Here is a 12,637-nt window from a genome sequence, read left to right as displayed (position 1 = left end):
CATAGTATCTAGTATGATGCTGCTACGATTTCTTTCACCACTATGCTGCAATACAATATGCATATAATATTATATAAGCGTTAATCAAAACGCAGTTGTAAAATAAATCATGGTTCACGCTACGTATTATATCTCCAGCTACGATCACCTTTTTTAAAGAAAAATATTAAACAAAAGTTTCACAAAAATTCATTCCGCACAGATCATTGTCTCCTAAGCCACACCAGCGAAGATTCCGACGAACCTACGAAAATTCTTTATTAGAGAGGTGCCCAAAAGATCGAGGACCGCCTCGGACACACAAATGTGCAAGTTACGAGTCCATCGAACCGACTGGCGACAGCAAAGTTTCCTCGCAGACTGGATGGTCGCAGGCCTCGATCTCACCTGAACTGTCTTATCCGGCGGATTGGCCTTAATTCGCCGCGATCGATGGATCGGGTCAGAGGGTAGTTTATACCTGACTTAATATTACGATCGACCCTTTGTCGACGGACGGAAGTGCTTTGACCATTGGAGGGAAGCGTAGCGCGGCAACGTTTCCCAGTGTTTCGACGGGGCCGCTCCAAGATTGTCCGGCGCGTCTCCGCCGTGCCCGTGCGACCGCGTGTTGTTCCCTCGTGCACACGCGGAACACAATTACATTTGGCGAGACGCAGGCTGGAGAAGAGAGTCCACACTGGGCCTGTGCCAATAAATGCATCTCCCGGCGGTAGTTTCCGCTACTTTCCGCGCGACGCAGACGCGCGCGTTGGTTAAGCCGTGATCGAGCGTAAAGGATGGAAGCCCCGGTTAGCAAACTGCACGGCATAATGCCGTTTCCGTTCTATTTTCGAAACCAACGATTCGATTCGAATCTCCGCTATCCGGCGACGCGGCTGTAAAAGTTTCTGCGCGTTCTGTTTTAATCGCTGCGACTCTCTTTCGGGGAAATGGCGTCCTTTGCGAACAGTTGCCGCGACTTTTTGCCGATATCGGAACGCGAGATTGTGCCGAAGATACACAGTTAGGCGACGGGGGTTCAGTTCCACAGGGTTTACGGAACGCGTCCAAATGAAGTGCAGAAAATTTTGTAATTCACGATTAATGGAAACGTAAAGGCAAAATGGGGAGTTTGTTCGATGCTTCGTTGGACATACGTTACGATAAAAATCGCTAAAAATCTGGACAAATACATGCTTGCTATTTTTATTGGACAATATAAAACAGCTGCTCTCTAAACTTAGTGTTAAAGTAGCACGTAGTGACGTGTTTTTCAGTTACTGCATGATAATGACCAGCAAACTCTGAAATACGTCGACAGATTAACTCTCTAGGTTTCGTCTGGTTTTCTTTTAAAAAATGCGATCATCTTTTGGTTTTAACAGCAAATGATTTAATAATTTAACACTGGCGACACAAGACTTTACATGAACTTAAAGATCAATTTACCAAATGTAAAAGCATCGAAGCAGTGATCATGTTTCACCCTGCAGTTTCGCTCTCACGAATTACTTTGGCTTTGTCGGATTCTTCTGGCTGATCGCGCGACGATTGCCGATAATCTCGTTGCTCTATTGCAGAAAGTATCTTCGAGCATGAAACTAATTTATTCGGTTCATGAAAGTGTATGATGAATGACGAGCGACATGCAAGAATGCAAGGCAACCAAGCACAAGTACCGGGCAACCGAATGAAATGACCGGCAATTTCTCGCGCAAATTCGAGAAAATAATTTCCCGCAAAAGGCCTGCACGATTTCGAGAATAGCAAACGAGGAAAGGGATTGATTTCGAGTAGTGGTTGAAGCACGATCGAGGCTCAATTTCCTTTCAACGCGCCCTCGGGGCATCGAGTGCGTTCGACGCTCCTTTGTTTCCCGATCCGCGGACGATCACCGCGGAAAAATCCGCTGTTCATCCGGGGAGTTAGCGGGGCCTGGGGCTAAAGTGTTTCTCATATTTCAGTCGTTCGTTGTGACAGCGGCTAGACGGGGCCGAAACGCCCGGTAGATCCGCGAGTCGGTTTAAATTAGGGAGTCTAGACGCCTCGGAAATACCACGTGGTCCGCGTCATGCTCCATCCTGTGGCTCCCGGTTCGAATGTTCGCGCCTCGCTGCGCCCCTGGACGGGCTGATCCCATCCATCGGCGGGGTGAACTTCCAATGGATACGTCCGAGCCCTTTGTGAAGGGGTTCGATCGCTATTCGAGCGGTCTGTCCGCCTGATTCCTCCGAGTCATCATTTTTCAGCACACGGACGGACGTGGAATTCGCTGCGAATGGTCTGGTTTTTTTTTCTTTTTTCAAAGAAGACACCGGACATTCAACGATGATAGCAATACAAGTTGACTATGAGAATAGACGGGACAGCTATTATGGCAAGAAATGCTTGCCAACAATTGCACTTTATCCGTTGCAGTCGAAGGTTGCAGACTAGATACTGCCGGACCTGGGCACGTTAATGATATTATTTGAAATATTCTTTCGAACAACGCGTTATTTTATTTCGTAATTATTTCCATGTCTGTGATCATATCCGATGCAACGTTATTTGGAACTGATGTTGTTTATTTTATAATTATCCCGAGTAATTATTTCGGATAATTGTGAAATTTTTCTTGGACATTATGCGGTGATTTAATTATCAGCTCTGGGTCTGGTTATTATCTGGTCATTATTTTCTTTCGCGACAGCATCTGATGCACAGGGACAACAACATTTTAAGGATTATCTTTCGACGAGGAAAAATCTTTGCCAGGAAAGAGTATTGTTGAAAGCAACAATTTGTTGCATAATATTTTGAGGATTATTTCATATATCGCTTCAAATGACAGCAAAAATCAGCTTGTATTCATATTGTCTACATTAGTCTAAAACGAAACAATCTTTTGGGATAGCTGAGTATTTTTTGACGCATCGTTAACCCTTCTGTCAATATCTACATACTAGTTTTAATTGTTCCCTTCTTTTCTCGAAATGCAAGTTGTCCGTGCTCGAGGATTAATTTTTACTTCCAGAACGTTTACGAGCATTTCGTGATCGTTCTTGGCAAATGATGAAGATCCGCGGACAATGGTGGGCGACAATCCGGGAATCGTTGTTTCTCGGTTTGCAGGAACTTTTAATTAGGCTCTCGCATCGGAATTTCATTAACGGTCCGGTCCGAATGAATGCGACTAATTAAAGCTTGAGCACTTTCCGGATCGAGCGAACACTCGAATTCGGCGTTCCACGGAAGTATGCACCTTTGTCAGCGTGGAATGGCGATCGCAATGCTCGTTCGGGGACTGTTTTCTTGATACGAGAGTTAAATGGAGACTTTAGACCGATGCTCGTGGAAAAACCGACGGAACAGTTAACGAGATATTATTCTCGGATACATGATAGTATACATATATGTATATGTACGTATGTACAATGTTGTGGCGCGCGTGTTTGCGTGACTGCTGTCTGCAATCATCGTCGCATGCGTTCAAAGATCGCGGGTATGACTCACTGCCGGCATTTTTGGAGTGTAATATAAAGTGGGAACAGCATTCCAATGAAATCTATAATTTTCCTCAATTAGCAGGACAAAAGAACACGCACGGATGTGTACAGAGCGAGGGCGATAAGATTCGAGAATGTAGCCGCGTATGTATTGTGCTCGATGGGGACCATGTGTCAGTTATGTCATCATTTCCGTAGCGTAGCTGCGTCTCAGACAGCGTGTTTGACAATATAAGTGGACGATTTGGACATACTAATTAGTAATTCTGTGGGTACGGGAAATATCTGTGTATGCACTTGCGAAGAATAATCATGCTTTTGCGTCATTTGATACAAGCGCAACTACAATGCAAATAAATCAATTGCCACTGTAGTTTCGATACTTCGAAGTTAATTATTTCTGCGAATAAAGCTGCTGGTTACGTAAAAGAATAATCTCGTCTACATTTGGCTCGTAGACATTTCACAGAATCGTTCTGTGTTTCTAATACCGTGTAATATTATTTCACATTATCGGCACGTATTATTAGCAACATGAAAACTATTTCTTAGATTTGCACAAATGATAAATGAAAAAGTAAATATGTGATCGCTCTTTGATTTAATTCCTGTACGACTGGGTTAAGTAGTTTGTAATTGCGTTAATTAACTCTAGAGTGACAGAAGTCCAGAAACTTTTATCTGCAAGACAATGCAAGAGACGTTTCATAATAAATATTATGAAACACTGGGAAACAGTGTCTCATGATAATGCGTTTATTTCCTTCGGGAATAATTGAAACAAATTGTGAACTTTTGAAGGCACGTTTCTATGGTTCAATTTATAAAAGTGGAAAATCAAGCAAAAATTAAAAGACTACTTTTACTATTTCTAGCACCATAAGAATATTTCTTAAAAGAGCGTATATTTCCGTCGATAAAAATTCTCCAAGAACAAATATTCCCTCGAACGAAGTATACCTCAAAGATTTATATTTTTAAAAATCAGACGCTTAAGTTTTACGTAAAAACAATTACAGTATTTTCCGACTAAACAGTTCGCAAGATCTCCAACACGCAGCTGCTGCGCATATCGCTGAAACGCAAAATAGAAAGAACGTGTTAAAAATGCGTGGAGATACTTTCGCGAGCGACTACAAGAGTCCGAGGAGAATTTTTCCCAACTGTTTATTCCTACCGTGTATCGAGCGTACTCGGCGTAGCCGGGCGCGGAGGATTCATTGATGAAAAATTACGACGAAGCCACTATAGCAGGTTCACTTTTCCTCATTCGTGGTGGGCAGGTAGGCAGCGGCCAGGCAGTCAGGGCATGCAGGCGGCAGGCGAGCAGGCAGGCAGGCAGGCAGGCACAGCTTGTTGTCTCGTGTTCGCGTCTGCTTAGGTCTGGCGGCGCGTCGCGGCGCTGCGATCGCATGGCCGCCCTCAGTGTTCACGAGCCTCGCTCGGTGTGTGTTTCGTGGCGCGGTCGTCGTTCTCGTTCATCGGCCGTTTTCGCTCGGCTCCGTGTGCTTTTTTACGTGTTGCATCGGGTGCAGTCGTAATTAATTCCGTCGCGAATCCGTCCCCGGTCGAACCGGCCCGATCCGTGCGCTCGTGCCTCCGCCGCGAGCCGTTTTCGCTTGTTCTCGCCATCCACTCGCCGAGCGGCGGGACGTCGGCCTCTCTCGCGTTTCGCGTTTTCTTCTCTCAGTGTCTCTCTCGCGGAGGGCCGGAGCGTGTGTGTCAAGAGTATCGTGCGCGCGTGCTTTCGACGTCGCGGATGCCGATGCCGACGTCGGCGTCGCGGTGCCGTGTGTTGTCGTCGTGATACACCGTCGCCGTTCCCGGCCGTGTCCTGGACGTGCTCGTGCTCCCGTGCTCGTGCTCGTGCTCGTGTTCAGTTCAACGGAGTTTCCCGTGGCGGCCGTGCCTTTTTTTCGCAAAGTTCTGTGCCTGGCTAGAAAGAATATATAGCCCTCCTTCGCCCCCTCTCAAGTGTCTCTCTCTCTCTATTCTTCCTCTCTGTGCGTACCAGCCGTATGTAGTATGTGCTTCTGTGTTTATAATCGTTGCGTCCTTTCTCTCTCCGTCTCGCTCTCCTCTCACCTGCACCAGCTACGAGAGGCACACAGGTGTCCCGTGAAGGAGTGGCGTCGCCAGCCGCGTATCGTCACCCGGTGTGCCGCAACGTCCACGAGACGTTAACGGATACACAAACTCGGTACGACAACCGAGACCTGCCAAAAACCGAGCCATACCACTGCCCTCCGAGGAATCGTCAAGTACGTCACAACGATACCCTATCGCCGCCGTCACGAAAAGCGTCTCTACCGGCTCGTGGCCCACCATGCCTCCTCCCCCGACACGTTAACTCCCGATAAAAAGTATGCAATTCTTCCGTAAGTTCGAAATCGCCAACACCGCGACATTTCGCTGCCGTTTTTCACCCTCGCGAAAATGTCGGGTTCGAGGTTTTCGAATTTCGCGCGGCTTCGTATTGTAACCTGCAAACGAAGCCATCGGTAAGTTTCTTTTTTTCGAGCCATTTCCGGTAGAAGGGTTGGCTACATCGACCGTGAAATAGCTTCCTCCGCGGTGCAATATCGGTGGTTCATGAATAAGTGATAGATGCCGGGGTGTTAATAAATATAACGGTTGGGGTAAGTGAATGGACTCGAAACTCCATTGAGAGATAGATAGTGTAACCGCTTTTTTTGGCTAAATCGATAGCAATCTGAATTGCGTCGCTGCGATCGTAATCGTTGAACGATAAAGCCATAAACGACCGCGACGAGTGTAAACATGGCTCCATTCTTTATCTCCTCGGAGCGAATCGGGTCTCTTATAGTTACGGCACAGAGATCTCTACGTTCATTTATTTAAGAGAACAGAATGTTTGGCGCGGAATACGGACACGTATGGAATTTTTACGCTCGCGGCCGTCGTGTATGTGTATCGTGACCGGATGTTTGAGGTTACGTATGAGAATCAACCGGCTTCGTGTTTGACGCCTCCCGTCCGCGTACCACGGGACACGTTTATTATATTTTACGTAATGTGTTTTGGTTGTTCCGCAGTATCTTTCGTTCCGTGTAACGAGAACGGCACGCTCTCTCGTCTAGACTACGCCGGCGTCTCCAACGGTTTTCGTACGGTGTACAGGTTAGGTTAGGGTTGTTCGGGGAAGTATCGTTATTATTGCGCGTCCTGTAACCTTGTTTCCGTTCGGCTCGAGTACGGTATTTCATTCCACCAGGCTTGCGTATTAGTATCTCCAGCGAGATTTTGTCAGAAAAATATCGAACGTGTCGCCTCTTGTTATTATTGGAACATTGTTAGTGTCATTCTTACTTGCCAATGGGTCTCGGAAATAATCGCACCCTTATGTTTACGTTTGAGAGTTCGAACGTTCGATCTTGGAATTGTGGCAAATGTTTCTAACGTTTTTTTTTAATTCGTCGGTACAAATTTCTCTCACGTAAATTGTTAACAACGTTTCGTTATGATTTGTGAATCATTTGTTCGCGTTTCGTGAAAGAGTCTAACATTTAACCCCTTAATGCACAGTTTTTTTTAAAAGGGCCGGCCAAAAAAAATCAATTTTTTTTAATGTAAAAAAAAACACAATTTAGAACGTTGTCTTGGCAAGGAAATTACAAAAATACAAAAATAATCATAATTTTTATTGCAATTCTAATTTTCAGAATATTACTATTATTATTATTGTTGTTATTATTATTATTATTATTATGATATTTTATTTTACACTATATTTTAGTAAAATATATATTGAAAAATGAGCGAATCAGAATCTGAGTATGAATACGCTGTCGGAAAGCGGCTCACAAGGAAGAGATAAGTCGTAAGTGCTAAGTAGAAAAAGGATATATTTTATACTTGAATAAGTAAGTGTTATATAGCTTACAATCCCATGTAAATGATAAATAACAATAAAACGATCGTTTTTTTTTTGCTTTCACATTGTTATTTTCAATTCTCGATTGCATTCGAGTGTGAAAAATTATAGTAACATAAAGTACAACGCCGCTCGAATTGTCTCGAGTGCGCACAGATTGGCCAGTTTAGCGCGCTCGAGTTAACTCGAGCGTGCACGTTAAGGGGTTAAATAAATATTCCACGAAACGAATCAATAACAAGCATTTAAGTAGCATGCCGAAGCCTGATTCACCGACAACGTCATCCAGACGTAATTAAACCTGAACGTTGGTGGTTCTGCAATTAGTAAAAAAAAAAGAAGCTCGACCGCCGATCTTGATGTATCTATCGTAATGAATAAAGAGTCTCGTCGGACGGCTTGGCATATTCATGAGTCACTCTGCTTTTTTAACATCGTCTGCTCGAAGAATCAACCACGGGGCCAGTACCAGAAAAACAAATTGAACGTCTGAAAAACTTCTTCTTGATCAGCCCCATAAAGATTTCATTGCTTGTACCGTGCATGTACTTCATCAGCGGTATCGCAGGCCTCGTAATTTCAAACGTAAACATAAAACACATAAAAACTTGAGCATTTTCAAGGGCGCACATTGAGCTTCCTTACGACTTTGCTTAAACGTGATTAACGCAACACTAAATCCAACGATGAATAAATACGACCGTGTTGTCTTGTAAGAATGACAAGACCGAATTTATTTTGACGTTTCGCCGTTTTGATTACAATGTATGCTTGAATTGAGAAGCTTATCTAATCATTTCTTATATCAGAGTCTTTCTATTGTCAACAATCTCAAGATGAAAAATGTGAAATAAACAAAATAACCGACGTGACAGGTTTAGCGTCAACACGTAGCAAAACAAACGGTTGAACAACATTCTAGAAACGATGTTTTAACCCTTAGGGGACCAAAACTATTTATTTCCAGTTTACACACCGACGAAGAGAAATCTTTTACTGAACATTTTTGTATCAAATATAGAGAAGAGACATTAATTTTTAAAATAAAACTTCGTTGATATATTTTCATCGAAACAACCGTGCCTATTCTTCCAATGTTTCCTGCCAGATTTTACGGTTTTATTGATTTCTGCCGCGTGTATGGCGGCATTGGACCGTTAAGGGTTGAAACGCGTAAATGGAAAAATTGCGTAGCTGGAAGGATTGAAGAATTCTTCGGGTCTAGAAGAAGGCTAGGCCCTTTCGAGCAAACTTGAAAGAAAGGTGGTGTGGGGGACCAAGTTCGATTACGACGCGATTTCCGCTCGGCTGCGAGCGCAATGTATCATGGTGGGCCGGCTGCAATTACGAGGCCCGAAATTAGGGGAGCGGTGGGCCACGGGGCTCGGTAAAGACACGTTTCGCCGGCCGAGGACACGGTCGTTTGCGGCTGATCCCTAAGTTAACAATGCCCGGCACTCGTCGGGTTCTCTTTACCTCAAGTTGCTATTGCGCAGGACGGTTCATCGAGCGTCAACCTTGCCGTGACCCCCGACGAAAAACGTCAGGGTCAACGTAGCTGTAAATAACCGGCATCGGATCCACGATCTTCCGTGCATACACACCGAGTGCCATAAAAGAGGAACAGGAGGAGGAGGATCGGCTCGCCGGGGCGCGGCGATGTTGTGACGGCCAGTCAAGGTCTCAGCCGTTTTGCCGAAGCGTCTCTGCGAACCAGAGTCTCTGCGACAATCCGTCGATGTGATAATGAGAATCCGCTCCACGAAGAATCCTGCCATCTTAGACTTGTACCCGCGTTTTCTACCGGCCAGCGGCCAACCAGCTGGAAGACAATAAACCAACGCCGCGAGGAAGGACGGTGTGATCGATGCCGGAGTCAACGGAGAGCATCGGCCGGCGACGCGGACCCTGAAACAGGACCAAACCGAGCCAACCGATCGGGCCACGCATGCGGTAGCCCGCGTTCCCCCGAGCTTCCAGGGGAACCCATCAATTTCCTCGGCGAGCCTGAGAGCAGCAAACCCTGAGCCGTGGAGCTGCTTCGCGGTAACAAGCGACGCGAGCCGACCTCTCGACCGGGCAGTGGTCAGGATGTGCCAGACGACCAGCAGCACCACCCGGTAGCTTCGTTGCCGGGCCTCGTCGCGATCCTCAGCCCCTGGAGGAGGAAGAAACGCGGTCGTTTCAAGGACCGATCCTCGACCATGTCCATCCGGGTCAGCGGCGTCTACCTGGTGCCCAGCACGGGCGCCAACGAAGGCGGCAACGAGAAAACCAACAACCTGTCGACGGAGAACAATCTCCACCAGCAGCACCACCACCATCATCACCACGCGACCAAGACAGTGACCATCGTGGCGGGCCCGCAGAGGAGCAACAGTCTGGATTACTTGAACTTCGAGGAGAAGCGACAGATAATCGCCTCGTCGTTGTCTCTCAGCGACTTCTTAGCGCATGGACCCGCCGCCGCCGCGGCTGCTGCGAAGGAAGTTGCGGCTAACACCGTTATTGGTGAGTGCTGAGGGTATTCTTTATCGGGGTTAGCACATCTTGGCATGTGCATTTATAGATAATAATAATTGTAATAATAACGATATATCTGTTTGATCAACAGGAGAAAGCTTCGGCGTTACAATAATAATGATATTATGTCGCACAAATAACATATAGAAAGGATACGATAAAAAGATACGATAGAACGTGGAGTAAACGACCAAGATCGTTTGAATAAGGACTGGAGGGAATAATAGAGGATAATGTAGCATGAAATCATTGAGATAACAAAGAATAGGATTAGAATAGATAGAAAGTGCGAGGTTAGAGAGACGATGGAAGTTGTATTATCTCGATCAGGAAGGAAGTAGGTCGAATTCCGTTAACCCTTTGCAGTCGAAGCTGTTTGAACTCGAAATCCAAAACATGATTTCTGATCTACAGTATTTCTATTTTATATAATTTATTGCGATTTATGCATATGAAATTGAGCCTATTGCAGCAAGTACAATGCAATTTTAAGTTTATTTAAATATATAAACGAGTCCGATGCTCTCAGAATGATTTTGAAAAATAGTATATACCAATTTTTAGTGGCGCCTCAGAGTCGCCATTCGAGTGCAAAGGGTTAAACAGCTATCACGAAAGGCGCCCGCATATTTCAAGGATTACTGTAAACTCAATACGGTCTCTTTCGTTCAGGATTGTACGTAGGTTTAGCAATTTGTCTCGACTGATCAAAGAGCACAGGAGCTTCGGAGCTAACTTCTCCTCGTGAAAGCTGCTCTCACGAGAGATTTCGACTCGACAAAGACGAGCGGCGTGTGTGAAGCTTATAAGGACCCGGCATCTCATTACTCGGCTCAATCGAGTGTTTAGTTACGCTAAACATTATCGTTCAGTGAACAGAAACAGCCGGCCTCGTTACGAGCCACTCGACAGGGCCCTGAAGAGCGTCGAACAGCCGGAGAATTTCCCCTCCCAAGTTTCGTACCGATCTTACAAATCGGGTAATCGCAGCGAGCCTCCCGGTTTCGACGGCCGCGACAATAATCGATATCAATTGCCGTCCGTTATCGGCGTTCCTCCGACGCCCGGCAGCTGCGCGCACGATCTTCTCCGACACGGCTCGATGCGTACGCCGAAGAGCGGCGGGCTGATTAGGGGATAGAGCTTGCTATATAGTCATGGAAAAGAGCGAACGAAGTAGGAACGGGGGGGAGGGGGAAAGCTGTGTAACTTCGTTCGGAGAGGGAAACGAAACGATCGCGAAGTCAAGGAACCCGGGGTTCTTGTAAACAAACCCCGCGAGTGCAGTGCACCGGCCACCTACACGTGCTTTTCCCCCCTATTTTTTTCTTATGCGTTTCCGTTTACTTCCTCCGGAGCCGGCGTTATCTCGCCGGGTCATCGGTCCGTGCGCGAGCAAGGGACAAAGGAAGGCGGGACGGAGGAAGACGGAAACGTGAAAAGGAGAAAGAGCGGGACGCGGTCGCGGTAGGAAGGGACGCGCTGCTAGGGTTTTTCTTCCTTTGTCTTCCCTTTTAACGGGACGGTTCGTGCGAAGGGAGCTTTGTTATCGCGCTCCCACGAAAAGTTTCCGCCATTGTCGCGGCTGGCTTTTTGTTTTCGGCGAACGCTCCGGGCCCCTGATAGATCGTTAGGCCTCGTTGCCTTTGATCGCTCGCTCGTGGCGCCTGGTTTACCTTCCCGTCAGCCGAATCGCAGCTCCTATATATCCGTTGGGGGCTGTGTTTCTTTCTTTATTAACGCTTTTTACCATCAGCTTGTACTCGACTCGTCCAATTGCCAGCTTCGCGGAAGCTTCGCCGCGCTTCGTTTCGGCAATGAACAGTCGACGGTGTTGACCTTCGGCACCCCGTTCCTTATCGGAACTGCCGGGACACGTTTTTTGGGGCGGCGAACTTCCACGACTGGGATCTTGAAGTTTCTTCTCCCGCGGCCCTCGGGGGCCCGCGATACGTACAATGTTTACCTCAAATGCCATGCTCGAAGTCCTTCAGACCGCTCGAGACTACGCTGATTCAGCCGGAGGCTGTTGTGCATAACCACTCGGCCACCTAGAAAGTGGTTTCCGGGAACAGTCCGCCCTTGTTCCCGGAGAGCCTCGAGGAAAGGACTCGAACAAATGAATCACTGTTCTCGAATTTCTCGATGGAGTAGCTCGCTCGCTCGCTCGCTCGATCGCCGAGGCATAGTGTACGTCCAGTAGCTGCTCGTAAGTAGCCGATACCTAATCGGATCGACCCAGGAATCCAACCTACATTTAGTTCTTCTTGTAACAATTCTAGTCACGTGCATTTGCTAACTTATTTGCGTACACCAAAGCGTATTCCACCCGTAAATAAATACATAAATAATAATCATTCATAATACAAAGAAGTACAGTAAGTTCTCCTTAATTGGCGCTCAGATTGTACACCAAAATGGATAATTTGGGATGAGAAGATACGATTATTCGAGGTCTTGCTGCTCAGATTGTACACAAAAATGGACAATTTGGGATGAGAAGAGACGATTATTCGAGGTCTCGCAGCTCAGATTGTACACAAAAATGGACAATTTGGGAAGAGACTCGTTTTTATACTTGTCGGCAATCGGTAACTATAAAAACGAGCCGCAAGGCTCGAATAATCGTACCTTCTCTTCCCACATTGTCCATTTTCGTTTCCAAACTGAGAGTCAATTAGGGAGAATTTACTCTAACGGAGCCGGATCAGGCACGCAGGCCGTTGTTTGCCCATAGTGGCCTAAGACA

General features: G+C 46.4%; 1 protein-coding gene and 1 long non-coding RNA gene across 10 annotated transcripts in view; one reads left to right on the top strand and one right to left on the bottom strand.

Annotated features, from left to right (window-relative positions):
* LOC117220960 (phosphatase and actin regulator 2) overlaps window positions 1-12,637 on the top strand; it is a 494,597-nt gene that overhangs the window by 62,107 nt on the left and 419,853 nt on the right. For 5 of the 9 annotated variants that reach the window (XM_033471550.2, XM_033471513.2, XM_033471496.2 and 2 more), the window contains exons 1-2: window positions 4,970-5,731; window positions 8,862-9,876. The exons of 3 other annotated variants lie outside the window; for them this stretch is intronic. In XM_033471550.2, coding sequence (XP_033327441.1) covers window positions 9,570-9,876 — 307 coding nt within the window. In that variant the 5' untranslated portion in view covers window positions 4,970-5,731; window positions 8,862-9,569. Of the gene's footprint in view, window positions 1-4,969; window positions 5,732-8,847; window positions 9,877-12,637 lie in introns of those variants that run through there. One more of the 9 variants, XM_033471478.2, reaches the window with a different exon arrangement.
* Window positions 4,357-4,787, bottom strand: LOC143260159 (uncharacterized). The gene is made up of 2 exons (XR_013034275.1): window positions 4,648-4,787; window positions 4,357-4,545 (listed from the first exon to the last, which is right to left on the bottom strand). It is a non-coding gene; the product is annotated as an uncharacterized LOC143260159 (long non-coding RNA).

This window comes from Megalopta genalis, chromosome 1 (assembly GCF_051020955.1).
Source record: "Megalopta genalis isolate 19385.01 chromosome 1, iyMegGena1_principal, whole genome shotgun sequence".
Lineage (NCBI taxonomy): Eukaryota > Metazoa > Arthropoda > Insecta > Hymenoptera > Halictidae > Megalopta > Megalopta genalis.
This window is presented reverse-complemented; position numbering and strand designations above follow the sequence as displayed.